This window comes from Zosterops lateralis (genome assembly GCF_965231275.1).
Source record: "Zosterops lateralis genome assembly, chromosome: 24".
Classification (NCBI taxonomy): Eukaryota; Metazoa; Chordata; class Aves; order Passeriformes; family Zosteropidae; genus Zosterops; species Zosterops lateralis.
In genome coordinates, this window is record NC_139784.1 from 6,022,406 (window position 1) to 6,048,142 (window position 25,737).

The following is a 25,737-nucleotide window of genomic DNA, read 5'->3' on the forward strand; positions in this document are numbered from 1 at the left end:
GGGATTGAGAAGGATCCAGAGGGATAAAGGAATATCCAAGGGGATAAAGGAATATCCAAAGGGATAAATCAATGTCCAAATGGAATAAATCAATATCCAAATGGGTAAATCAATATCTGAAGGGAGAAATCAACATCTAAAGGGATAATAAATCAATATCCAAAGGGATTGAGCAACATCCAAAGGGAATAAAACAACACCCAAAGGGATAAATCAGTATCCAAAGGGAATAAATCAATATCCAAATGGAATAAATCAATATCCAAAGGGAATAAATCAATATCCAAAGGGAATAAAACAACATCCGAAGGGTTAAATCAGTATCCAAAGGAAACAGAGGAATATCCAAAGCAATAAATCAATACCTCAAGGGATAAATCAATATCCCAAGGGAACAGAGGAATATCCCAAGAGAATAAATCAATATCCCAAGGGAATAAAACAATATCCCAAGGAAACAGAGGAATATCCAAAGCGATAAATCAATATCCCAAGGGATAAAACAATATCCCAAGGGAATAAAACAACATCCAAAGGAAACGGGAATATCCAAAGGGATAAATCAATATCCCAAAGGAATAAATCAATACCCCAAGGGGATAAATCAATATCCAAAGGAAACAGAGGAATATCCAAAGGGAATAAATCAATATCCCAAAGGAATAAAACAATATCCAAAGGGAATAAAACAACATCCCAAGGGAATAAAACAATATCCAAAGGGATAAATCAATATCCCAAGGGAATAAAACAATATCCAAAGGAAACAGAGGAATATGCCAAGGAATAAATCAATTCCCCAAGGGACAGAGCAATACCTGGAGCTGCCAAATCCATAAATCCCCAATTCCTAAACCCCTGGAATGCTCCGGGTTGGGAAGAGCCTCAAATCCCATCCCGTTCCCATGGGCAGCGACACTTCCCGTTATCCCAGGGTTTGGACATTCCCAGGGATCCGGGACAGGCAGAGCTTCCCTGGGAATTCCATCCCCAAATCCCACAAAATCCTTCTTTTCCAGCTCCAAACCTTCCACTCCTTCCGTAAAAATTCCATCCCCAAATCCCACAAAATCCTCCCTCTCCAGCTCCATCCAAACCTTCCACTCTTTCCGTAAAATTCCAAAAAATTCCAAAAAATTCCATCCCCAAATCCCACAAAATCCTCCCTCTCCAACTCCATCCAAACCTTCCACTCCTTCCATAAAACCCAACCCAAATTGAGGAATCTCCCAGTTTTTCACCCCAAAACCAGTTTGGAGGAGCTTTGGGAGCCCGGGACATTTGGGAATTTTCTCCCAAGGAATTCCGAGCGTTCCGAGATCCCTCAGGAGCTCCCGGCCCTTCCCGGGCTCCGGCTCTGAGCAAACATTTGCTCCGGGAATTTCTCCGCGGGGAAAATCCTCGGGAGCTCACGGCTCATTGAGTAAAGTCATTCCCAACCCTCTCCGCGGCTCCGCGGAGAACCGGGAATGTTCTCGGATTCCCAGGAGGAATCAGAGCCAGGAAAAAAATTATCTCAGTGGATTTTCTTGAATCCAAACTCCTCCGCCTCCAAAATTCCCTTTTTTTTTTTAATGAGCGTCATTCCAAATCTGATTTGCTCTCGTTAAAATTGGATTTAATAGAGTTGGGGATTCAGGAAGGTGGGAAAAGCACCAGGATCTGATTTGCTCCCGTTAAAATTGGATTTAATAAAGTTGGAGATTCAGGAAGGTGGGAAAAGCATCAGGATTCTCAATTGGAGAGTGGGAAAAAGCCACGGAAATAGGAAAGATATTCCCAAATCTGGACAATTTGTTGACTTTGGGGAAGCTGAAATGTTCCTGCTTTTCCCACAGGGATTTATTTGGGAATTCTGGAATCCAGAGTGTGGAATTTTGGAATCCAGACTGTCCTGGATTTGAAGTGATGGTTTGAACTCCAAGGTGGATTCATATCCATGGGAAAACGGGAATATTGTCGTGCCTCCCAAAAAAGAAAACAAAGAAAATGAGGAGAAAAAAAAAACAAAACAAAAAAATTCAATTAAATCAAAAAAATCTGGGAAAAATTTCCGGAGAAATCCCGAAATCCGTGGATCTGATTCCAATCCTGCGCCTCAAATCCGGCATTCCCAAAGCATCAACTCTTCCCAAAAAATGCTCATCCCACACCAATCCTTGAGGAAACGCCCTCGAATTCCATCTCCTCCCATCTGCACCAGGAGGAAAAACTCCAAATTCCCGAGGTTTATTCACCAGAATATCCAAAAAAATTCCTTTCCGGAGCAAATCCCCGTGAAAAAAACCCAAATTCCGAAGGGCTGGAAGACAAAGTTTCCTAAAAGTGGGAATTTGAGCTCCCAGGAAGGAAAATTCCCCCCAAATCACTCAGGAATTTTGGGAAATCCAGAGTCTTTTTTCCATCACAATCAATCCCAAAAGAAACCAGTGCCGAGAAAAACATGGAATTTCAGGAATATTATCCAGAATTTTCACTTTTAGTGGGAACAGACAAAGCACTAAAAGAAACCCCAAATCTCCTGAATTATGGGACGGGTGGAAAACCAAATTATTCCGGGTTTCTCTTTGATCTTTTCCAGAAAATAAAGTTCCAAGAATTCCAAGAAACATCGGCGACATTCCAGAAACGTCCCAGAATTCCAAGAAACTTCACAAAAAAATAAAATTAAAAATTAAAAAATCAGTGACTCACCCTCATCCTGGAATTCCGCCGGGAACGAGGGCTCGGAAATCCGGGAAGGGGCGAAATTCCAACTGGGATTTTCATCGGAACCGTCCTGCCCGTCGTACTCATCCTCTCCTGGGTGGGAAAATCAAGGAGAGGTTGATTTTGGGGGAAAAATTTTAGGAATTTTTAGGAATTCTTAACAACAAAATTCCCCGCTCGTGTCATGATCCCGTTTCTTTCCGGTTCCTTCCCAAATCCAAACGGATTTTTGTGGGATTTGAGGGGTTTGGGGGTAAATTCGTCACTCGGGGTCGAGGCAGGGAATTCCTGCTGCAAAAAGATTGGGAAAAATTTGGGAATGTCAAATCCTGAGGGCCAAAATTCCAGAGGAAAATCCAAATCCTTGTCCCTGCCCTCGGTCCGTGCCGTAAATCCCGGTGTAAAATAAGGAATTACGTGAAAATGGAGAAGTTTCCTGGGGTTTAGGGGGAAAAAAAAGCTTGGGAATCCTTCAGGAGAGAGGGAAAAATGATAAAAACATGGATTTCCTGCAAAAACAGACAAGAATAAGGATAAAATCATGGATTCCCTACACCAATTTACGGGGATTGGGATAAAAACACAAATTAATTGCACAAATTTCCAGGGATAAGGATAAAATCATGGTTTCCCTACACAAATTTATGGGGATTGGGATAAAAACACGGATTCCCTACAGAAATTTATGGGGATAAGGATAAAATAATGGATTCCCTACACAAATTTCCAGGGATTGGGATAAAACCACGGATTAATTACACAAATTTCCAGGGATAAGGATAAAATCATGGTTTCCCTACACAAATTTATGAGGATTGGGATAAAAACATGGATTAACTGCACAAACAGACAAGAATAAGGATAAAATCATGGATTCCCTACACCAATTTATGGGGATTGGGATAAAAACATGGATTAATTACACGAATTAAGAGGGATAAGGATAAACCCATGAATTAATTACACAAATTTCCATCAATAAGAATAAAAACCCCACAAATTCCCCCCAAACAAACCCCAAGGGCCGGGCGCTGACAGGACCTTTCCTCTCCTCCAAATCACCCTCCCATCGAATTTTTCCAGGGAAATTTCAAGAATAAGGATAAAATCATGGATTCCCTACCCAAATTTATGAGGATTGGGATAAGAACATGGATTAATTGCACAAATTTCCAGGGATAAGGATAAAACCACGAATTAATTACACAAATTAAGAGAAATAAGGGTAAAACCATGAATTCCCTACACAAATTTCCAGAGATCAGGATAAAAACATGGATTCCCTACACAAATTTATGGGAATTGGGATAAAAACATGGATTAATTGCACAAATTTCCAGAGATAAAGATAAAAACCATGAATTCCCTACAGAAATTTCCAGGGATAAGGATAAAAACATGGATTCCCTACCCAAATTTATGAGGATTGGGATAAAAACATGAATTAATTGCACAAATTTCCAGGGATAAGGATAAAATCATGGATTCCCTACCCAAATTTATGAGGATTGGGATAAAAACATGGATTAATTGCACGAATTTCCAGGGATAAGGATAAAAATACGAATTAATTACACAAATTTCCAGGGATAAGGATAAACCCACAAATTCCCTACACAAATTTATGGGGATTGGGATAAAAACACGGATTCCCTACAGACATTTATGGGATAAGGATAAAATAATGGATTCCCTACACAAATTTCCAGGGATAAGGATAAAAACCATGAATTCCCTACACAAACTAAGAAGAATAAGGATAAAATCATGGATTCCCTACACAAATTTATGGGGACTGGGACAAAAATATGAATTAATTGTACAAATTTCCAGGGATAAGGATAAAAACCACAAATTAAATACACAAATTTCCAGGGATAAGGATAAAATCATGGATTCCCTACACAAATTTATGAGGATTGGGATAAAAACACGGATTAATTACACGAATTTCCAGGGATAAGTATAAAATCACAAATTAATTACACAAATTTCCAGGGATTGGGATAAAACCACGGATTAATTGCACAAATTAAGAAGGATAAGGCCAAAAAACATGGATTAATTACACAAATTTCCAGGGATAAAGGTAAAAAAACCACAAATTAATCTCACAAAAAGCGCCGACAGGACCTTTCCTCTCCTCCAAATCACCCTCATATCCAATTTTTTTCCAGGGAAATTTCCTCCCGCTCTCAGATTTTCTGGAGAGGCCACTCAGGGCCAGGTGTGGGGGGAGAATTTTGAACAGAAATCGGGCGGCGCTAAAAGATTTTTAATTCAATATTTGCCCCGAACAAAGCGGCGATAAAAGGGAGGCCGAGGCAGCTGCTCCTCACTCAGCGCCCTCCAAACAATTAAAAAAAAAAAATAATAAATGGAATTTCCAGCTGCTCCTTGGTCGTTTTTCCAGTTCTAATTCCCGATTTTTTCCTGGCAAACATCGGGAGAAGGTTTGGAAAATATTGAGAGTTCAGGTTTTTCTTGAGGACTCGGAAAAGTCTGAATTTTCTATTTGTTGTCCCCAAAAAAATCAGATTTTGGGCAAGTTTCTGATAGGATTTTTGGGATTTATTTTTAGCAGCTCAGTGGTAGAATTTCTCACGTCTCAGGGCACGTTTTTCAGAATTTTTTAGTTCTTCATTCAAAAGAACCGCCAGGAATAAAAGGAGGAATAAAATGCCCAAAGATTTTTCCTCTCCTGGATCAGCTCTGAGCGCAAATCCCAAATTCTGCTGAGATTCCAAGCTAAAATAATAATAATAATAATAATAATAATAATAATAATAATAAATATAAATAAATAAATAAAAAATTGGAGGTTAAAAATACAAAATGAGGGGTTAAAAAGAAATAATTTGGTGTTAAGGAGAAAAAATTTTGGGGGGGAAAATTAAAAAAATTAGGGATTAAAAGTGAAATTTTTGGGGTTAAAATAAAGACATTAACAGGGAGAGGAATAAAAACATGGATTATGTGCAGAAATTTACAGGGATTGGGAGAAAAGCATTGATCCCTTGCAGAAATTCTGGGTTAAAAATGGAAAATTTGGGGTTAAAAATGGAAAATTTGGGATTAAAAATGGAAAATTGGGGTTAAAAATAGAAATTTAGGGTTAAAAATAGAAATTCTGGGTTAAAAATAGAAAATTTGGGGTTAAAAATAGAAATTTTGGGGTTAAAAATAGAAATTTTGGGGTTAAAAATAGAAATTTTGGGGTGAAAACTTTTAAAAATTAAAAGCAGGGAATGAAATCCCCAGAGATTTCTGAAAGTTGAGCTCATCCATGACCTTGGCTGAGCCTTTTTTGGGATTTTTTTGCTCATCCAGGTGTGACAAAAAGACTTTTCCTCCCTCTTTTCCACCTCCTGAAATCCCCTGGATTCCCTAAAAAGAGAGAAATTGGGAATTCCTGGAATTCCCAACACTGGGAATCTCCCTGCCCCACAGGAATTCCAAAAACTCTTCCCAAAATTCCTTAAAAAAGAAGATTTTTGTGGAATTATTTGGGATAACGAGCAGCCTGTTCCCATTTTTTTTTTTTTTTGGAATGAGCAGCTCCAAAGCCTCAGGAAATATTTTGGAACAGGAAATTTTCCAACTGGGAAAATTCCCTGCGGGATCAGGCAGAGGGAGAAGTTGTTCCACACGGATCAGGCCACGGAAAAATCCCCCAAAATTCAGAATATTTATATTATCGACATCAATTGGGGAGGTTTATTTTATTGGGGAAGGGAAATGGAATTCCCAAAATCCACCCAAATAAATAAATAAATTTTGGTTATAAAACCACGGAAATGGAATTCCCAAAATCCAAATAAATAAATAAATTTTGGTTATAAAACCATGGAAATGGAATTCCCAAAATCCACCCAAATAAATAAATTTTGGTTATAAAACCATGGAAATGGAATTCCCAAAAATCCAAATAAATAAATTTTGGTTATAAAACCACGGAAATGGAATTCCCAAAATCCACCCAAATAAATAAATTTTGGTTATAAAACCGTGGAAATGGAATTCCCAAAAATCCACCCAAATAAATAAATTTTGGTTATAAAACTATGGAAATGGAATTCCCAAAATCCACCCAAATAAATAAATTTTGGTTGTAAAACCACGGAAATGGAATTCCCAAAATCCAAATAAATAAATTTTGGTTATAAAACCATGGAAATGGAATTCCAAAAATCCACCCAAATAAATAACTTTTGGTTGTAAAACCACGGAAATGGAATTCCCAAAATCCACCCAAATAAATAAATTTTGGTTATAAAACCACCCGACGTCGATAATTCCCATTTTTCGGGATCGTTCCAAGCCCAGCTGCACCACACAAAAAAATTCCATGGAAACGGAGCTGCTTCATTTTCCTTTGGCACCAGGAAAATTCCTGAATATTCCTCCAGGAGCCACCCAAAACCTCCCCAGCCCCGTAAAAAAAAACCCAATTTCCAACTGGAAATTTCCAAATTCCGTTTGGATTCGCGTCCCGAGGATTCGTCGTGTTTTTTTAATTCCACTTTTTTTTTTCCCATAAAGTTTATGGAGCGGGGAGGAGCTCGAGCAGGAGGAACAATCCTGGGATTGTTGTGATAAAGGAAAAAAAAAAAACCTCATTAACTCTTAATGAAAACACCGGGAATTAAATCCTAAACGGCGCAAAACCCTGGAAAATAATTATCCAACGCTGCTCCGTGGAATCCGCAGCGAAATTCCCGGATTTTTGCTGTTTGGGGCAGGGAAAAGCAGGATTGGAACAAAAGTTGGGGGAAAAAAAATGGGATTTTCCCATCCTGGAGCTGGTTGGGATCCCCTGCAGGGGCAGGAAAAGGAGTTTGGGGGTTTTTTATGGAATTTGGAGAGGTTGGGATTTATCTGGAGAAAATTCCAGAGGAGACAGGGTTTGGAGGAGGAAAAGATCTGGATTTGTGGAAGGGAAAAATCCAGTTTTGGAGGAGGAAAAAGTCTGGATTTGGGGAAGGAAAATCCTGAGCTGGAGAAGGAAAATATCTGGAGTTGGGGAAGGAAAGGATCCGGATCTGGAAAAGAAAAATATCCGTATTTGGAGGAGGAAAAAGTCTGGATTTGGAGAAAGAAAAGATCCGGATTTGGGGAAGGAAAATACCTGGATTTGGGGAAGTAAAAGATCCATATTTGGAGGAGGAAAAAATCTGGATTTAGGAGAAAGGGAAGATCCTGAATTGGAGAAGAAAAATATTCAGATTTTGGGAAGGAAAATATCTGGATTTGGAGAAGGAAAAGATCCAGATTTGGGGAAGGAAAATACCTGGATTTGAAGAAAGAAAAAGATCCATATTTGAAGGAGGAAAAAATCTGGATTTAGAGAAGGGAAAGATCCCAAATTGAATAAGGAAAAGAACTGGATTTGGAGAAGGAAGATATTCAGATTTTGGGAAGGAAAATACCTGGATTGGGAGAAGGAAAAGATCCAGATTTGGAGGAGGGAAATATTCAGATTTTGGGAAGGAAAATATCCGGATTTGGGGAAGGAAAATATCTGGATTTGAAGAAAGAAAAAGATCCATATTTGGAGGAGGAAAAAATCTGGATTTGGAGAAGGGAAAAATCTGGATTTGGGGAAGAAAAATATTCAGATTTGGGGAAGGAAAATACCTGGATTTGGGGAAGGAAAAAGATCCATATTTGAAGGAGAAAAAAAATCTGGATTTGGAGAAGGGAAAGATCCTGAGTTGGAGAAGGGAAAGATCCAGATTTGAAGAAGAAAAATATTCAGATTTTGGGAAGGAAAATATCTGGATTTGGAGAAGGAAAAATCCTGAGCTGGAGAAGGGAAAGATCCGGATTTGGGGAAGGTAAAGTTCCCGAGTTGGAGAAGAAAAATATTCAGATTTTGGGAAGGAAAATACCTGGATTTGGGTAAGGAAAAGATCTGGATTTGGGGAAGGAAAAGGTCCTGAGTTAAAGAAGGAAAAGAAGCAGGAGAGAGAAATTTCCCCCTCTTTTCCAACTCAAACCTCCCCTTAAAACCTCAAAAAAAAAAATCCCCCAAACTAAAATAATTTTTAAATAGAATTTTTTCTCTCTTTCAGCTGCAGCTGCTTCCCATGGAGAGAAAAAAAAAAAAAAAAAAAAAAAAAAAAGGGAATTAATGAATCCCAACAAAGGCGTGGAAAAAGAAAAAGCAATTTCCACGGATGACGGGAAAAAACCTGCATTTCCCGCAGCTTTTTATGGGAATTGCAATTAAATTTCCTTGGCTTTCTCAGGTACCCAGAGCTTCATTAAACATCTCTTAAATCCCAGGAAAAAAATCAACGCCAGGCGAGCTCCGGCCGGGATTTTATGGGGAACGGAAGTGAAATCCCCCAATTCCTTTTTAAATCCAGGGGAAAATAAAAACCCCAAAATTCCTCCTCAAATCCCACCCGGCTCCGTGAATATCCTGAATTTCCAGAGATTCATTTCCCAGAGTTGGAGCTGGGAGAGGATTTGTGATATTGTGGTTTAATATCCAAAAAAATTGGCCGGAATTATGGAAAAATCCCACAAAAAAAAAATGGGAATGGATGGGATTGGAGCTCCTGGGATTTGGTTAAATTTGGATAAATTTAAAATGTGTGGATGGGCTGGGAAATTGAGGAAATTCCTGTTTTTCCAGGGATTTCAAGGCCCCAAAATTTGGATTTTTCCCTGGGAAGAGCCGAGGGTTCATTTGGAATATCTTTGGGATTGAGGCTAAAAACGCTGGGAAAAGGGGAAAAATTGAGATTAAGGCTACAAACACCAGGAAAAGGGGGAAAATCTTTGGGATTGAGACTAAAAACACCAGGAAAAGGGGAAAATATTTGGGATTGAGACAAAAAAAGGCTAAAAACGCAGGGAAAAGGGGGAAATCTTTGGGATTGAGGCTAAAAACGCTGGAAAAGGGGAAAATTTTGGGACTGAGGCTAAAAACGGTGGGAAAATCTTTGGGATTGAGGCTAAAAATGCTAAGAAAAGGGGAAAATCTCTGGGAAAGGAGAAAATCTTTGGGATTGAGGCTGCAAAGGCTGGAAAAAGGGGGAAAATCTTTGGGATTGAGACAAAAAAACACTGGAAAAAAGGGAAAATCTTTGGGATTGAGGCTAAAACTGCTGGGAAAATCTTTGGGACTGAGACTAAAAACACTGGAAAAAGGGGAAAATTTTTTGGATTGAGGCTGAAAATTCAGGGAAAAGGGGGAAAAATATTTGGGACTGATGCTAAAACTGCTGGGAAAGGGGAAAAATCTTTGGGATTGAGGCTACAAACACCAGGAAAAAGGGGAAAATCTCTGGGAAAGGAGAAAATCTTTGGGATTGAGGCTGCAAAGGCTGGGAAAAGGGGGAAAATCTTTGGGACTGAGGCTAAAAACGCCAAAAAAGGGGAAAATATTTGGGATGGAGGCTACAAGTGCCAGGGGAAAAGGGAAAAATATTTGGGATTGAGGCTACAAGCGCCAAGAAAAGGTGGGAAATTTTGGGATTGAGGCTAAAAACACCAGGAAAAGGGGAAAATCTTTGGGAAAGGGGAAAATCTTTGGGACTGAGGCTAAAAACGGTGGGAAAATCTTTGGGATTGAGGCTAAAAACCCCAGGAAAAATGGAAAATTCTCTGTGATTTGGGCTCTGGCGGAGCCTGCAGTGATCCCCGCCGCCAGCAGGTCGGGCTGCAAGGCAGCCACAGCCGGGAACGGGAATTTCTCGGCCTTTCCCCTCCCCCAGACACGGAAAATCCACAAGGAATTCCTTGGGAATGTCCAAACCCAGCGAGGAATCCCGGGAAAGGATGAGGAGGGTAAAACCAGGGGTTTTGGGGGTCGTGGAGGGGAAGAATTGAAAATATTTTGAATATTTTTAAATGTCGATATTGGGGTGTTCAGATATTCCCAGTCCTGAGGTGGGTCTGGGTTTTAGGGGGAATAAACAGGAAAAAATGAATTTTTGGGGGGATTTTGAGAATAATTTCAAAGGAAATTTGGCAGCTCAGGGGTTAAATTATTCCTTGTCACAGGGCAGAGAAATTTTCTGGATTAAAAAAAATGGGAATCTGGAAATGATGAAATCCACTTGGGATTGTCCAGTTGGGATTCTCCGCTTGGGAATTCCCCACTTGGGAATTCTCCATTGGGAATTCTCCACTTGGGAATTCTCCATTGGGATTCTCCACTTGGGATTCTCCACTTGGGAATTCTCCAATGGGATTCTCCATTGGGAATTCTCCACTGGGGATTCTCCATTGGGATTCTCCATTGGGAATTCTCCATTGGGAATCCTCCACTTGGGAATTCCCCACTTGGGAATTCTCCACTGGGAATTCTCCACTGGGAATTCTCCACTGGGAATTCTCCACTTGGGAATTCTCCACTTGGGAATTCTCCATTGGGAATTCTCCACTGGGAATTCTCTATTTGGGATTCTCCACTTGGAAATTCTCCACTTGGGAATTCCCCATTGGGAATTCTCCATTGGGAATTTTCCATTGGGAATTCCCCACTTGGGGATTCCCCACTTGGGGATTCCCCACTGGGATTTTCCACTGGGAATTCTCCATTGGGAATTCTCCACTTGGGAATTCTCCACTTGGGAATTCTCCATTGGGAATTCTCCACTTGGGAATTCTCCACTTGGGAATTCTCCACTTGGGAATTCTCCACTGGGAATTCTCCACTTGAGGATTCTCCATTGGGAATTCTCTATTTGGGATTCTCCACTTGGGAATTCTCCACTTGGAATTCCCCACTTGGGAATTCCCCACTTGGGAATTCCCCACTTGAGGATTCTCCACTTGGGAATTCTCCATTGGGAATTCTCCACTTGAGGATTCTCCATTGGGAATTCTCTATTTGGGATTCTCCACTTGGGAATTCTCCACTTGGGAATTCTCCACTGGGAATTCTCCACTGGGAATTCTCCACTTGGGAATTCTCCATTGGGAATTCTCCACTTGGGAATTCTCTATTTGGGATTCTCCACTTGGGAATTCTCCATTGGGAATTCTCCACTGGGAATTCTCCACTTGGGAATTCTCCATTGGGATTCTCCACTTGGGAATTCCCCACTGGGATTCTCCACTGGGAATTCTCCGCTTGGGAATTCTCCATTGGGAATCCTCCACTTGGGAATCCTCCACTTGGGAATTCTCCATTGGGAATCCTCCACTTGGGAATCCTCCACTTGGAATTCTCCATTGGGATTCTCCCCTTGGGAATTCTCCACTTGAGGATTCTCCATTGGGAATTTTGCATTTGGATTCTCCACTTGAGAATTCTCCATTGGGAATTCTCCATTGGGAATTCTCCACTGGGAATTCCCCACTTGGGAATTCTCCATTGGGAATTCTCCACTTGGGAATTCTCATCTTGGAATTCTCAATTGGAGTTCTCAGCTTGGACTTCCCAACCTGGAGTTCTCAGCCTGGAATTCTCAGCCTGGAATTTTCCACTTGGAATTCTCAGCTCAGAGTTCTCCACCTGAACTTCCCAACCCAGAATTCTCCACTTGGAGTTTTCAATTTGAAATTCTCGTCTTGGAGTTCCCCGCCTGGAACCGGAGCCTTTGGTGGGGCCGCCCCGAGCTCGTTCTCCTCCATCCCAATAACTCAGGGGCTCCTAAAATCCCCAAAATCCATAAAAACCAGCAGCTCCCACCTTCCCTCGGGATTTTCCAGTCCCCTTGGGTCACTCCTGGCTGCTTTTTCCTCCTTTTTCATCTTTTTTTCCTCCTTTTTTCTTCCTTTTCTCTCCTTTTCTTCCTTTTCTCTCCCTTTTCTCTCTTTTTTTCCTCCCTTTTCTTCCTTTTTCCTCCCTTTTCTTCCTTTTCTCTCTTTTTTCCTCCCTTTTCTCTCCCTTTTCTTCCTTTTTCCTCCCTTTTCTTCCTTTTCTCTCTTTTTTCCTCCCTTTTCTCTCCCTTTTCTTCCTTTTCCCTCCCTTTCTCTTCCTTTTCCCTCCCTTTCTCTTCCTTTTTCCTCCCTTTTTCTCCCTTTTTTCTCTTTTTTTCTCCATTTTTCTCTCTTTTTTCTCACCTCCCCCTGTGATCTCCTCCCTCCCCTGGCCATCCTTGGCCCTTTTCCATCCCAAATTTTCCCTCTGGAGCAGCAGCAGCGACTCCAGAAAATCAAACCCAGGCCGGGGACGAGCCTGAAACCCACCCCGGGCCGGGATTCCCACGGGATGTAAACAAATAAACAAGATTTATCCTTTTTTTTCCCTTTTTTATCCTTTTTTTTTTGTGTGTGTGTGAGACACAAAAAGCCTGGCAGGGTTTGTGTTTGTGGGTCCATAAATTCTCTCTGCTCAGGGGAGGTGGCCCGGGCAGGATCCCAACTCCGGCCTCACTCCAGGTTTGGGGCACCAGTTTTTCCTTAAAAAAAACTCTTTGGGAAGGTGGGAAATAATTAATTGATAATTCTGCAGAATGGGGAATAATTAATTAGTAATTCTGGAGGATTCCGGGCAAAACTGGGCAAGATTTAATTAATAATTCTGGAGGATTCCAGGCAAAATTGGACAATAATTAACTAATAATTGTGCAGAATGGGCAATAATTAATTAATATTTCTGGAGGATTGCAGGCAAAACTGGGCAATAATTAATTAATAATTCTGGAGGATTCCAGGCAAATCTGGGCAAGAATTAATTAATAATTCTACAGAATGGGCAATAATTAATTAATGATTCTGGAGGATTCCAGGCAAATCTGGGCAATAATTAATTAATAATTCTGCAGAATGGGCCAGGCTGGATCCAGCACATCCCAAATTTCCACTTTTCCCACCTCAATTCCCAGATTTTTTAATTATTTCAAAGTTTCCTGATAATCAGGGGCTGAGTCTGGTGTTTGAACATTTGCAGCGACCTCAAAATTCACTTTTTGCTTGATTTTTTTCTGTGTATATCGAATTAAAAATGCAGAATTATCCCAATTCAGCCCTTATTAGTAATTCCCTCTGAGATAGGAAATTTTCTCGAGCCAAAAAAAATGTTCTGCCCTCCCAAAATTCAAGAATAATTTATAAACTCCTGATAAAGAATTTGATAAATTGGGAAAACAAAGTTGTGCAGCTGCTCTGATCGTGAAAAACTCCAAACCTGGGAGGGATTTCCATGCAAAAAAAAAAAAAAAAAAAAAAAGAAAAAAGAAAAATTTAAAAAAAAAAAAAAAAAAAAAAAAAAAAAAATCCTGAGGAATTTTGCCAGGATTTAAAAAAAAAAAAAAAAAAAAAAAAAAAAAAAAAAAAAAAAAAAGCAAAATCCCAACCCTGATAAAGGTCACGACGTTAAAATTTGATTTTTTCCAGCCCCATTTCTATTGGATTTGTGGCAACTGTATTTTTAATTAATTAAGTAATTAATTAATTAACTGCAGCACATCCTCAACACCCCTGGGGGATCCTCAGAGCAAAAAAATTGTTTTATTTTCTTTTGTGTTTTGACATTTCCAGATCCGGAGTTTTGTTGTTTATAAACGCGGAGATTCCAATAAATCCCATCAATCCCAAACTTATTTTTTTCTTTATTTTAATTTCTTTTTTTTTTTTCCTGCAGTTTCCAAAAACACTTCATAAATCCCAGCCTGAAGCTCGGCTCGGGCAGAGCCGGAACGAGCCAAAAAAATTTATATATTTTTATATAAATAAAACTTCCTAAAATCACCCGTCACTCCATTAATTCCGGGACACTCCGGCTCCGCTTCAAAGGGAATTTTTTGTGGTTAAAAAAAAAAAGAAAAAAAAAGGAGATTTTATTCTTTTTTTTATTCTTTTTTTGCTGTTTTAATGATTTGCTGCTTGGCCTTGTCATAACTACACAGAGAAAAAAAAAATAAATAATTTTTTTGCATTTGGAACAAAACCCCGGAGCTTTTACAGAGCAGGAATTGAGAGAGAAATTCAGAAATGACAGAAAATCGTTCAGGAAATGTTGGTGGTAAAAAAAGATCCCCAGGCAAAAATTCCCCAGGAAAAAAAATAGGAAAATAAAAGGGATTTTTTTGCTGCTTTTCTTTGTCCAAGAGGCAAAAATATCCTGAATTTTGGGAATGTTGGAATTTTTTAGGATTGGGGGAATTCAGGGATTTCTTAGAGTTGATGTTTTTCCACTTAAATATTGAATAAATGGAATTTTCCATGGAAATGTTGGGATTTAAGGATAACAAAATATGGAGGAAAAAAAATCTGGAGTTGCTTTTCCAGGTGGGGCTGGAATTTTTTTGGGATTCAGGGATAAAACGGAGCAGCCACAGGATGGAGAAAAAAATTCCTTGTGGAATTCAGGAACTATTCCCAAGAAATTCCCAATTTTTTCCCCAAAAAAGGCTTTTCCCTGCCCAATATCCTGAAAATTTTTATCCCTGTGAGCATTTTGGGATTTTCCCTGATTTATTTTTTTTTAACCCAAAGAAAACAATTCCAAAAAATCCCAAATCTTCATCAAAATTCTAAATTTTTTTCCCCAAGGAATCCGTGCTGGGAACTCAGATTTTCTGTGGGTTTTAGAGGGGAAAAAGAGCTCCCAAAATCTGGTTTTAAAGGGGTTTTTTTGGGGGATATTAATCCCAAAAAAAGGAGAGGAGAGGGATGGAGCATCACTGGTTCTCTGCCACGGCTCCAGCACCATCCCGGGAAGGATTTGGAGTTTTATCCCCAGGCAGAGACAAAACGGGATCTGAAAAAATGGATAAAAAGGAGATTAAAGTGATCCCAAAAAAAAAAAAAAAAAAAAAAAAAAAAAAAAAAAAAAAAAAAAACAAAAAAAAAAAAACACCAGGGGTAGAAAAAAATTTTTAAAAATCCTCATTTGGAATGAAGAAAATCCTGAACTCCTGATTGGAGTGGATTTTTTTGAATCCCAGGATTGATTTGGTTCATTCCAGGCAATTCCCACAGGTTGGGAGAACTGGAATTCCTGGGATTTTGCTCTCTGGATTCCCAGCCTTTACCAGATCTGGCTCGAGCTGTGCTTAAATCCTTCAGGAAATATTCCCTAAATATTCCCAAGGAAAATTCTTTGCCTGTTCCTTAAATCCATCCTCCTTTATCCCGGGATTTCCCAGCCCTTTTATCCGGATGTTCAGGCATAAATTTAATTTTATCCCTAAAAATCAACCCAAACTCCACAATTCCCGGGCTCTTTTCCATCCAGGACACCCAAATTCCCACTCCCACCTCTCCTTTCTCCACAGGGATCGAGCTGAGCCTCTTTCTACATCAAATCCATGAGTTTTCCCCTCAAATTTTCCCATTTCCTCAGAAGGTTTTATCCCAACAATATTAATTCCCAAGGGACACATTTAGAGAAGACCTGGAAATTCCAAGGGGGAACTCGAAGCCAGGAATTCTCAGTGGGAATTCCAAACCAGGAATCTGAAACCAGGAATTCCCAGTGAGAATCCCAAACCAAGAATTCCCAGTGGGAACTCAGATGTGGGAATCCCAAACCAGGAAATCCCAGTGGGAATCCCAAACCAGGAATCCCAAACCAGGAATTCCCAGTGGGAATCCCAAACCAGGAATCCCAAACCAGGAATTCCCAGTGGGAACTCAAAGCCAGGAATTCCAAACCAGGAATTCCCAGTGGGAACTCAGATGTGGGAATTAATTCCAAACCAGGAATCCTCAGTGGGAATTCCAATCGAGCCGGGCACTCCTTTCCAAATCCCTCCCTCGTTCCACATCCCGATTTTCCCACTTTTCCTCCAGCTCCCCACTCCATAAAAAGAATATTCCAAGGAACAAAATCCCCCCCATCCTCCTCCTCCTCCCTTAAAATTCCATGAACTTTCCCAATTAAAAAAACCTCATTTGGATCCTTTTATCTGCTCAGACCTTTCCCTCCTTCCCATTTTTTTTTCTTTTTTTTTTTTCTCTTTTTTTTTCTTTTTAATTTTCAGCCCAGCTGTCCCTCGCACTTTTCCAAAGGGTGCCAGATGTTGGATTCATGGGGAAAACAATGCTCGGGGAGCGATGAAAGGCTCAGATGGAAATGGGATAACGCCAAATCCCATTTCAGGGGAGGGAATTCGCCCGGCTGCTGCTGCTGCCCCATTCCCGGCATTGCCCGGGATGGGATGGAGGGAAAGAAACGCCTGGAATTCCTTCCTGGGGAAAAGGAAGGGTTGGATAAATTGGAATGACAGGAAGGGATTTATTCCCAAAGGAAAGGGAGGATTGGATAGACTGGAATGACAGGAAAGGATTTATTCCTGGAGGAAAAGAAGGATTGAAGAAGTTGGAATGACAGGAAGGGATTTATTCCCAAAGGAAAGGGAGGATTGGATGAGTTGGAATGCTGGGAATGAGTTTAATTCCCAAAGGAGAGAACTGGATGAGCTGGAATGCCAGGAAGGGATTTATTCCAAGATTAAAAGAAGGATTGGAGGAGTTGGAATGCTGGGAATGGGTTTAACTCCCATAGGAAAAGAAGGATTGGAGAAGTTGGAATGCCAGGAAGGGATTTATTCCCAGAGGAAAGGAAGGATTGGATAGACTGGAATGACAGGAAGGGATTTATTCCCAGGGGAAAGGAAGGATTGGAGAAGTTGGAATGCCAGGAAAGGATTTATTCCCAGAGGAATGGCTTGGAGGAGCTGGGATACTGGAATGGGTCTAATTCCCAAAGGAAAGAATTGGATGAGCTGGAATGTCAGGAAGGGATTTATTCCCAAAGGAAAGGGAGGATTGGAGGAGTTGGAATGCTGGGAATGAGTTTAATTCCCAAAGGAGAGAACTGGATGAGCTGGAATGACAGGAAGGGATTTATTCCCAGAGGAAAGGATTGGATAGACTAGAATGACACGAAGGAATTTATTCCTGGAGTAAAGGGAGGATTAGAGGAGTTGGAATTCTGGGAAGGGATTTATTCCAAGATTAAAAGAAGGATTGGAGGAGCTGGAATTCTGGGAATGGGTTTAACTCCCATAGGAAAAGAAGGTTTGGAGAAGTTGGAGTGGCAGGAAAGGAACTTGTTCCTGGGGAAAAGGAAGGATTGGAGGGGTTGGAATGCCAGGAAGGGATTTATTCCCAGAGGAAAGGATTGGATAGACTGGAATGACAGGAAAGGATTTATTCCCAGAGGAAAGGAAGGATTGGAGGAGTTGGAATGCCAGGAAGGGATTTATTCCAAGATTAAAAGAAGGATTGGAGGAGCTGGAATTCTGGGAATGGGTTTAACTCCCATAGGAAAAGAAGGTTTGGAGAAGTTGGAGTGGCAGGAAAGGAACTTGTTCCTGGGGAAAAGGAAGGATTGGAGGGGTTGGAATGCCAGGAAGGGATTTATTCCAAGATTAAAAGAAGGATTGGAGGAGTTGGAATTCTGGGAATGGGTTTAATTCCCAGAGGAAAGGAAGGATTGGATAGACTGGAATGCCAGGAAGGGATTTATTCCCAGAGGAAAGGAAGGATTGGATAAATTGGAATGCCAGGAAGGGATTTATTCCCAGAGAAAAGGAAGGATCAGAGGAGTTGGAATACTGGGAACGGGTTTAATCCCTGGAGCAAAAGAAGGTTTGGAGAAATTGGAATGCTGGGAAGGGATTTTATTCCAGGAGCTCCCACCTGGATGGAATTCCAGGAAATCCCCACAGATCCCAACCATTTTTTAAGGAAAAAATGACAAATCCACTAATCTCAGTGCTGTTCCCAATTCTCCAAATCAGGAATTCCATCCCTGGACCCAAAGGAGCTCCAGCTCAGCCCCGAGCGATCCCACATCCACCAACTGTCCTGGAGATCCAGAATTCCCTCCTGGAGACCCTCAGGAATCCCAGGAAGTTCAAATCCTCACGCCCACAATGGAGGAAATGAGGAGCAAAGCCAAAATTTCCCAAATTTTTAACAAGGAATGGTCATTCCCAGAAAATTCTGATCCTGGACTCCAAGCTCAGGAAAACTGAGGGAATATCCTGGAATTTTCCCTCCCAATCAATTCTCCCTGGGAATACGTTGCCCTTTCCAAACTTTTCCAAATTTCTGGAGTTTCTGGAAAATTTTTTCAAATTTTTGGAGTTTCTGGAAAACTTCCCAGCCCAGGAATCGATGCCAAAGCCACAGAAATTCTGGGATTTGCTCTCCGGGATGAGATTCCCTGATATGGGATTTTCCCACCCCAAGAACTGCCCCACAAATCCATAAAAACTCTTTTTTTTTCCTGGAATTCAGCACCGGGAACGTCTCCCAGTCCAACCCTTTCCCAGCTGGACTCACCTCGGGATGGGAATTCCAAGTGGTACCTGAAAAACAACGGGAAAAGAGCCGTTAAATCCCAGATTTTCCTCCAGGATTGTTCCAGCCTGAGGAATGAGGGACAGGAATTCAGGGAATGGGGAAAATGGGAATTCCAAGAGGATTTGGGATGTGCCAGCCCTGGAGAGGGTTTGGAACAACCCGAGATGGTGGGAAGGGAAGGGATTGGATTTAAGGCCCTTCCCACCTGTAATTCCATGGATTTCCATCCATTGGAACAGATACTTCTCCAAACACAAAAATTCTGGTTTTTCTCCCCTCAAACCCTTTAAAAGTCATTTTCAACCTCAAAATATTCCAGGATTTTTGCTGAGCTCATTCCCAGCGAATGGAGAGTGATCCACACTCTGCCCATTCCCAAAAAAAAAAAAGAAAAAAAATATTAAATATTATTTTAAAAATAAATAAAATAATAATAATAATAATAAATAATAAATAAATATTTTTAAAAATCAGGATTCTTTCCTTTTTCCCCATTTTCAGGCAAATCTCGGGAATCATTTGAATCCAAGGGAAATTTGGGAATCCCACCAAGGATTGGGAATGAGGCACAAAGTTCCAAGATGAGCTCAGGAATCCAACGTGGGAAAATCCAATCAATTCTGATCCTCATTAAAAGCTTTCATGGAGAAAATGATTTTTTTTGGGAACATCCGAGTTCCCGGCACGGATTCCTTGGGAAAAAAACCCTGGAATTCCAATGAAGGGTCTGGGAATTCTTGGAATTGTTTGTTTTGGATTGGAAAAAATTCAGGAAAAATCCCAAAATGTGCACAGGGAGAAAATTTTTCAGGATATTGGGTTGGGAAGATCCTTTTTGGGGAAAAATTGGGAATTTTTTGGGAATAGTTCCTGAATTCCACAAGGAATTTTTTTTCTCCATCCCGTGGCTGCTCCATTTTATCCCTAAATTCCCAAAAATTCCAGCCCCACCTGAGGGCAGCTGGAAAAGCAGCTCCAGATTTTATTTTCCCTAATTTTTTAATCCTTAAATCCCAACATTTCCATGGAAAACTCCAATTCTTCAACATTTAAGTGAAAAAACACCAACTCTAATCCTAAAAAAAAAAAATCCAACCTTCCCAAAATTCGGGATATTTTTGTCTCTTGGACAAAGAAAAGCAGCAAAAATCCCTTTTTTAAATTATTTTTCCAGGGATTTTTTGCCTGGGGAGCTTTTCCCGGCCACGTTTTAGCGCCGACATTTCCTGAACGATTTTCTGTCACTCGCAATTCCCTCCCCGCCAAAGCGCCGGGGCTTCGTTCCCGACCTCTGTCATTTTTAATCCCGGGAAATGGCCTAAAAAAAAATGGGAAAATTGAGTTCTGTTCCCTCCCTGAGCAGCTCTGGGAAGGCAGAGGGAAAAGGGAAAAAAAAAAATCTTGGATTTTCCTGCTTTTTTTTCATTTTTTAAGATTAAAAATGGAGAAAAAAATTCCGATTTCAGCTCAAGGATTTGGTTTTAATTCCACTCTTGGATCGTTTTTACTCTGGGAAGGAAAATTTGGGATGAAATGGAATTGGGAATGGGGGGAGGAGAAGTTTTTAGGGAATTTGGAAGGGCCTGGAGCTCGTTCCTGCCTCTGCCAACAGAAATCCTGGATAAATCCCATAAACGCCAAATCTTGGATTCCCAGGAAGTTCCCTCATGGAATTTTGCTCTTTTCCCAATATTTTCCTCAATTTCTTTGTTTCCCTCCACCACTTCCTGCAAAAAAAACTTCACCCCAAAAATTTTTTTCCCAATTTTCCAAGATATTCTTGGATTTTTGGGCTTTCAACACTCAAAAAATGCAAAAAAAAATTGGGCAAATTTTGGTTTAACGGGATTTGAGCAGCTGGAAAATCCCAAAATCCAAACCCTCAGAGCTGGATCCATAAAATCCAGGCAGTTTCCAATCAAATTCCCTTTTTTTTTTTTCCTCATTAATTAAGAGCTGATGGGGTGGGATGGGATATTTGGAGCCGGGATTTGAATGTCTGGGAAAATAAATATTTAAAAAATCGATGTTGGATGAGATTTCTAATAAATATTAAAAAAAAAATAAATAAATGGGAGCCAGGAAAATGGGGTTGGGAATTCCCCATTAGGGAAGAAAAGGATTTAAATTCATTTTTCAGCTCCGTCGAGGCTCTCGGGTTTCAGGTTAATGGCGGATCCGGGAGGAAATGGATGGAAAAGTGGGATAATTCCATCAGCCAGGCTGGGAAAGGCTGGAAAATTCCGGAAAGGAACAACCCAGAAGGCTCCAAACAGAATTAGTGGTGGGACTGAGATTGGGGATAAAAGGAGGTGAAAATGGGATTAATTTAATTTGGATCAATATGAGAAATTCCTTCCTTAAATGACAAAAGGGGGGGAAATTTCTGATTTGGAATAAATGAGGAATATCTGAGAATTCCTTCCTCAAAAAAAAAAAAAAAAAAAAAAAGAGGCAAAAATCTCCATCCTGAAATTTCAGAATAAATCAGGAATATCCAAGAATTCCTTCCATAAGAAAAATGTGGGGGGAAAATATCCCTGTCCTGAAATTGGGGAAACAATCAGGAATATCCCAGATTTCCGTCCTCAGGAATAAGGAGAGGGGAAAAAATCTCCATCCTAAAATCATGGAATAAATCTGGAATATCCCAGATTTCCTTCCTCAAAAATCAAGAGAGGGGAAAAATCCTAAAATTACAAAATAAAGCTGGAATATCACAGAACTCCATAAAAAAAAAAAAAAAAAAAAAAAAAAAAAAAGGAAGGAAAAAAGTCCCATTTTAAGATTGAAGAATAAATCCAGAATATCCCAAAATTCCTTTAAAAAAAGAGGGAAAAATCCCCTCATCCTTCAACAGAAAAAACCCAAACAAAACATCACCCCAGAATTTTCCCATCATCCCAAGCCTGAAACTCAAAAAAAAATTCCAATAAAAAATTCCAAATAAAATCCCAAATCACGGAGGATTTTTTTTTTTTCCACCAGAAGGAGAAATCCCCAAAACCTGGTGGAATTCCAGAGAATTTGGATCAGGGAATTTGGGATAAGAACCGACCTGGTTTGGAGGTGCTGGAGGCGGCGCAGGATCGAGTCCCGCTGCTCCCGGGCCCCGGCGCTGAGCGGCTCCTCCTGCAGACCCCGCGCCAGGTAATCCTGAGCCTCTGGAAAAATGGGAACGGCAGGAAAATCAGCGGGGAACAGCCAGGAAATTATTAGGGAAAAAACGGGTGGGGAAAAGAAAAACGGGCGGGGAAAAGAAAAAAAAAAAAACGGGTGGGGAAAAGAAAAAAAAAAAACGGGCGGGGGAAAGAAAAAAAAACGGGCAGGGAAAAGAAAAAAAAAACGGGCGGGGAAAAGAAAAAAAAAAACGGGCGGGGAAAAGAAAAAAAAAAAACGGGCGGGGAAAAGAAAAAAAAAAAAACGGGCGGGGAAAAGAAAAAGAAAAATGGGCGGGGAAAAGAAAGAAAAACGGGCGGGGGAAAAGAAAGAAAAACGGGCGGGGAAATAAAAACATCAAGGACACGAGGGCTTGGAGAGGAAAAGTGGGAGTGGGATAAGGGCAAGGAAAATGGGAAGGGTGAGGAAATCTGGGCATGGAAAAGGGGTTGGGGAAAGCTGGGAAGGGTCAGGAAAGTTGGAAAGGGTCGGAAAACTGGATCTAGGAAAGGGTTTAGGGAATCAGGGAAAGGTCAGGAAATCTGGGCATGGGAAAGGGGTTTAGGAAAGCTGGGAAAGGTCAGGAAAGACAGGAAGGGGTTTAGGAAACCCAGATCTGGGAAAGGGTTTAGGAAATCTGGGAAGGGTTTTAAGAAACCTGGACATGGGAAAGGGTTTAGGGAATCTGGGCCTTGAAAAGGAGTTGGAGAAATCTGGGAAGGGTCAGGAAACCTTAAAAGAGGTTTAGGATTTAGGAAAGCTGGGGAGGAAACCTGGGCCTGGGAAGGGGTTAAGAAACCTGGAAAGGGTCAGGAAACCTGGATCTGGGAAAGGGTTTAGGAAATCTGGGCCTGGGAAAGAAACCTGGGCGTGGGGAAGGGATAAAAACCTGGGAAGGGGCAAGAAAGCTGGGAAAGGTCAGGAAATCTGGACATAGAAAAAGGTTTAGGAAATCTGGACATGGATCAGGAACTTGGACTTGTGAAGAGGTTGGAGAAAGCCAGGCCTGGGAAAGGGTTTAAGAAAGCTGGGAAGGGTCAGGAAAGCTGGATCTGGGTCTGGGAAGGGGTTTATGGAATGTGGGATAGTGGAAATGTCCTGGATGGGATTTAAGGCTCCTTCATCCCACCCCATTCCAGGATCCCCAGACTCTCCAGCAGCACTTTGGGGAAGCTCCGGGAGCACTGAGGTGCCGAAATTCCCTTTAAAACCAAATTCCCAGCCAGGCATTTCCAAATTCCTGTGAGGCTTTGTAAACTCCAGGCCCAGTCCTGGAATCTTGAGCCTAAATTCCCTTTCCCAGCACATCCCCCTGCAGCTTTCATCGCACACCCAAACTCCAGTCTAGAACAGGCCTAATAAAGCCAAGCTCCAGTTTAAAACAAATCTAACAAAGCCAAGCTCCAGTTTAAAATAAATCTAACAAAGCCAAGCTCCAGTTTAGGACAGGTCTAATAAAGCCAATTTTACACCACTAATAACTGAGAAAAATCCAGAGGATTGTCAGTCCTGGCCCAGGTTTGATCCCCAGCCCTGGGACACCCCATTAATCTCCATTCCCATCCCTCTCCCCCTGTCAGAGCTCACAGGACAGATCTGAAACCTTCAATTAAAAACCTGCAGCTAATGAGGAAATAACCCCTGGAAGGGGCTGTTTTCTCTGAGGTGGCAGCTCAGAACTGTCACGAACAGCACCGGAGAAAAATCCAGGGGAAAAATCCAAACCCAGGGGAAAAAAATCCCAAATCCATCCAGGGGAAAACTCTGGGAATTTGGGAAAGGGTTGAGATGGGATGGGGTGGGACAAAATCATCCTGCAGGGAGAGAGAGAAGTTTTTTTGATGTTTTGGAGGGGGAAGGATGAGCTCTGCGTGGCTGTGACAGGAAATGAAAGGTGAAACCTTAAAAAAAACACCCAAAAAACCCCCAAACAACCCCAAAAGGGGTCCCAGCTGCTTCCTCAGCACCTCCCAAATGTGGGGGTTCCACGGGCAGGAAATTGAATAATCCCTGCTGGGGTTGGATTTAGGGATTTATGGGGACCATAAAGCTTCTTTCCCTGAGCCACACCAGAAAATCCCCACGAGGTTTAGGGTTTTTGGAGATGAAACCCTCAAAATCAGCAGCAAAAGAGACAAAAAAACCCTCAAAATTCAGGGATTCTGAAGCAGGGATGGATGGAAAGATTGGATTGGATTTAAGGATTTATTGGCACCACGGAGTTTCTCTCTCCACACCACACCAGAAAATCCCCATGAGATTTAGGGGTTTTGAAGATGAAACCCTTAAAATCAGCAGCCTTGAGAACCCTCAAAACTCAGGGATTCTGAAGAAATCCCACAGCCCCAAATTCTCTGTGGGATCAGGGACAGGAAGGTCCCACAACCCTCAAAAATTCTTGGTGTGAGGGAGGTCCCACAGGCCCAAAAATTCTCTTTGGGGTCACCCCCAAATTCTCCTTGTGCTCAAGGAGGTCCTCCAGCCCCCAAATCCTCTTTGGGATCAGGGACAGGAAGGTCCCACAGCCCCAAAAATTCTCTTTGGGGTCACTCCCAAATTCTCCTCGTGGTCAAGGAGGCCCCACAGCCCCAAATTCTCTCCAGGATCAGGGACAGGGACATCCCACAGCCCCCAGAAATTCTCTTTAGGGTTACTCTCAAATTCTCCTTGTGCTCAAGGAGCTCCTGCAGCCCCCAAATCCTCTTTGGGGTCACTCCCAAATTCTCCTTCTGCTCAAGAAGGTCTCACAGCCCCCAGAAATTCTTGGGGTCAGGGGGGGTCCCACAGCCCCCAGAAATTCTCTTCGGGGTCACCCCCAAATTCTCCTCATGCTCAAGGAGCTCCCACAGCCCCAAATCCTTTTCGGGGTCAGGGACAGGAAGGTCCCACAGCCCCCCAAATTTCTCTTTTGGGGTCTCTTTGCAACCCTCAAATCCTTTTTAGGGTCACCCTCAAATTCTCCTTTTGCTCAAGGAGCTCCCACAGCCCCCAAACATTCTTGAGGTCAGGGAGCTCCCACAGCCCCAAATTCTCCTTGTGCACAAGGAGCTCCCACAGCCCCAAATTCTCTCTGGGATCAGGGACAGGAAGGTCCCACAGCCCCCAAAAATTCTTTTTAGGGTCACCCTCAAATTCTCCTTGTGCTCAAGGAGGTCCCACAACCCCCAAAATTTCTTGTGGTCAAGGAGCTCCTTTAGCCCTCAAATCCTCTTTGGGGTCAGGGACAGGGAGGTCCCACAGCCCCAAAAAATTATTGGGGTCAAGGGGGCCCCACAAGCCTTGAAACCCCCAAAGCAGCCCAGAAAAAGCCCCAAACCCCTCCCAGCCCCACCCCACGGGGGTTTCCCTGTGGGGCAGGGATGATGATGATGATGAAGATGATGATAAAGGTCCGTTACCTGCCAGGAGCCCCTGGATCTCCTCTGGGACCGGGGTGTCCATGGGGTCCCTGCCCGGGGGCAGAACTGTGAGCTCTGGGTTGGTGAGGAGGAAGCGCAGGGAGGGCGGGGACACCCCAAAAACAGGAGGAGGAACTTTGGGGTTGAGGTTTCTCCTCCTTTTAAACCCCCCCGGGGCCGTTCCCAGCTGGACCCCAAAATTCCAGGTGGGAGAAGCTGCAGGTAAAGAGTCTCACCTGGGCCTGGG

General features: G+C 41.8%; 1 protein-coding gene across 1 annotated transcript in view; it reads right to left on the bottom strand.

Moving 5' to 3' along the window:
- Positions 1 to 25,545, bottom strand: part of SKAP1 (src kinase associated phosphoprotein 1) — a 115,095-nt gene extending 89,550 nt beyond the window's left edge. The window contains exons 1-4 of the mRNA XM_083877825.1: positions 25,491 to 25,545; positions 21,992 to 22,097; positions 18,913 to 18,938; positions 2,695 to 2,802 (exon numbers count right to left, since the gene is read on the bottom strand). Coding sequence (XP_083733951.1) covers positions 2,695 to 2,802; positions 18,913 to 18,938; positions 21,992 to 22,097; positions 25,491 to 25,533 — 283 coding nt within the window. The 5' untranslated portion in view covers positions 25,534 to 25,545. The remainder of the gene's footprint in view (positions 1 to 2,694; positions 2,803 to 18,912; positions 18,939 to 21,991; positions 22,098 to 25,490) is intronic.
- Between the last annotated feature and the right edge of the window lie 192 nt (positions 25,546 to 25,737).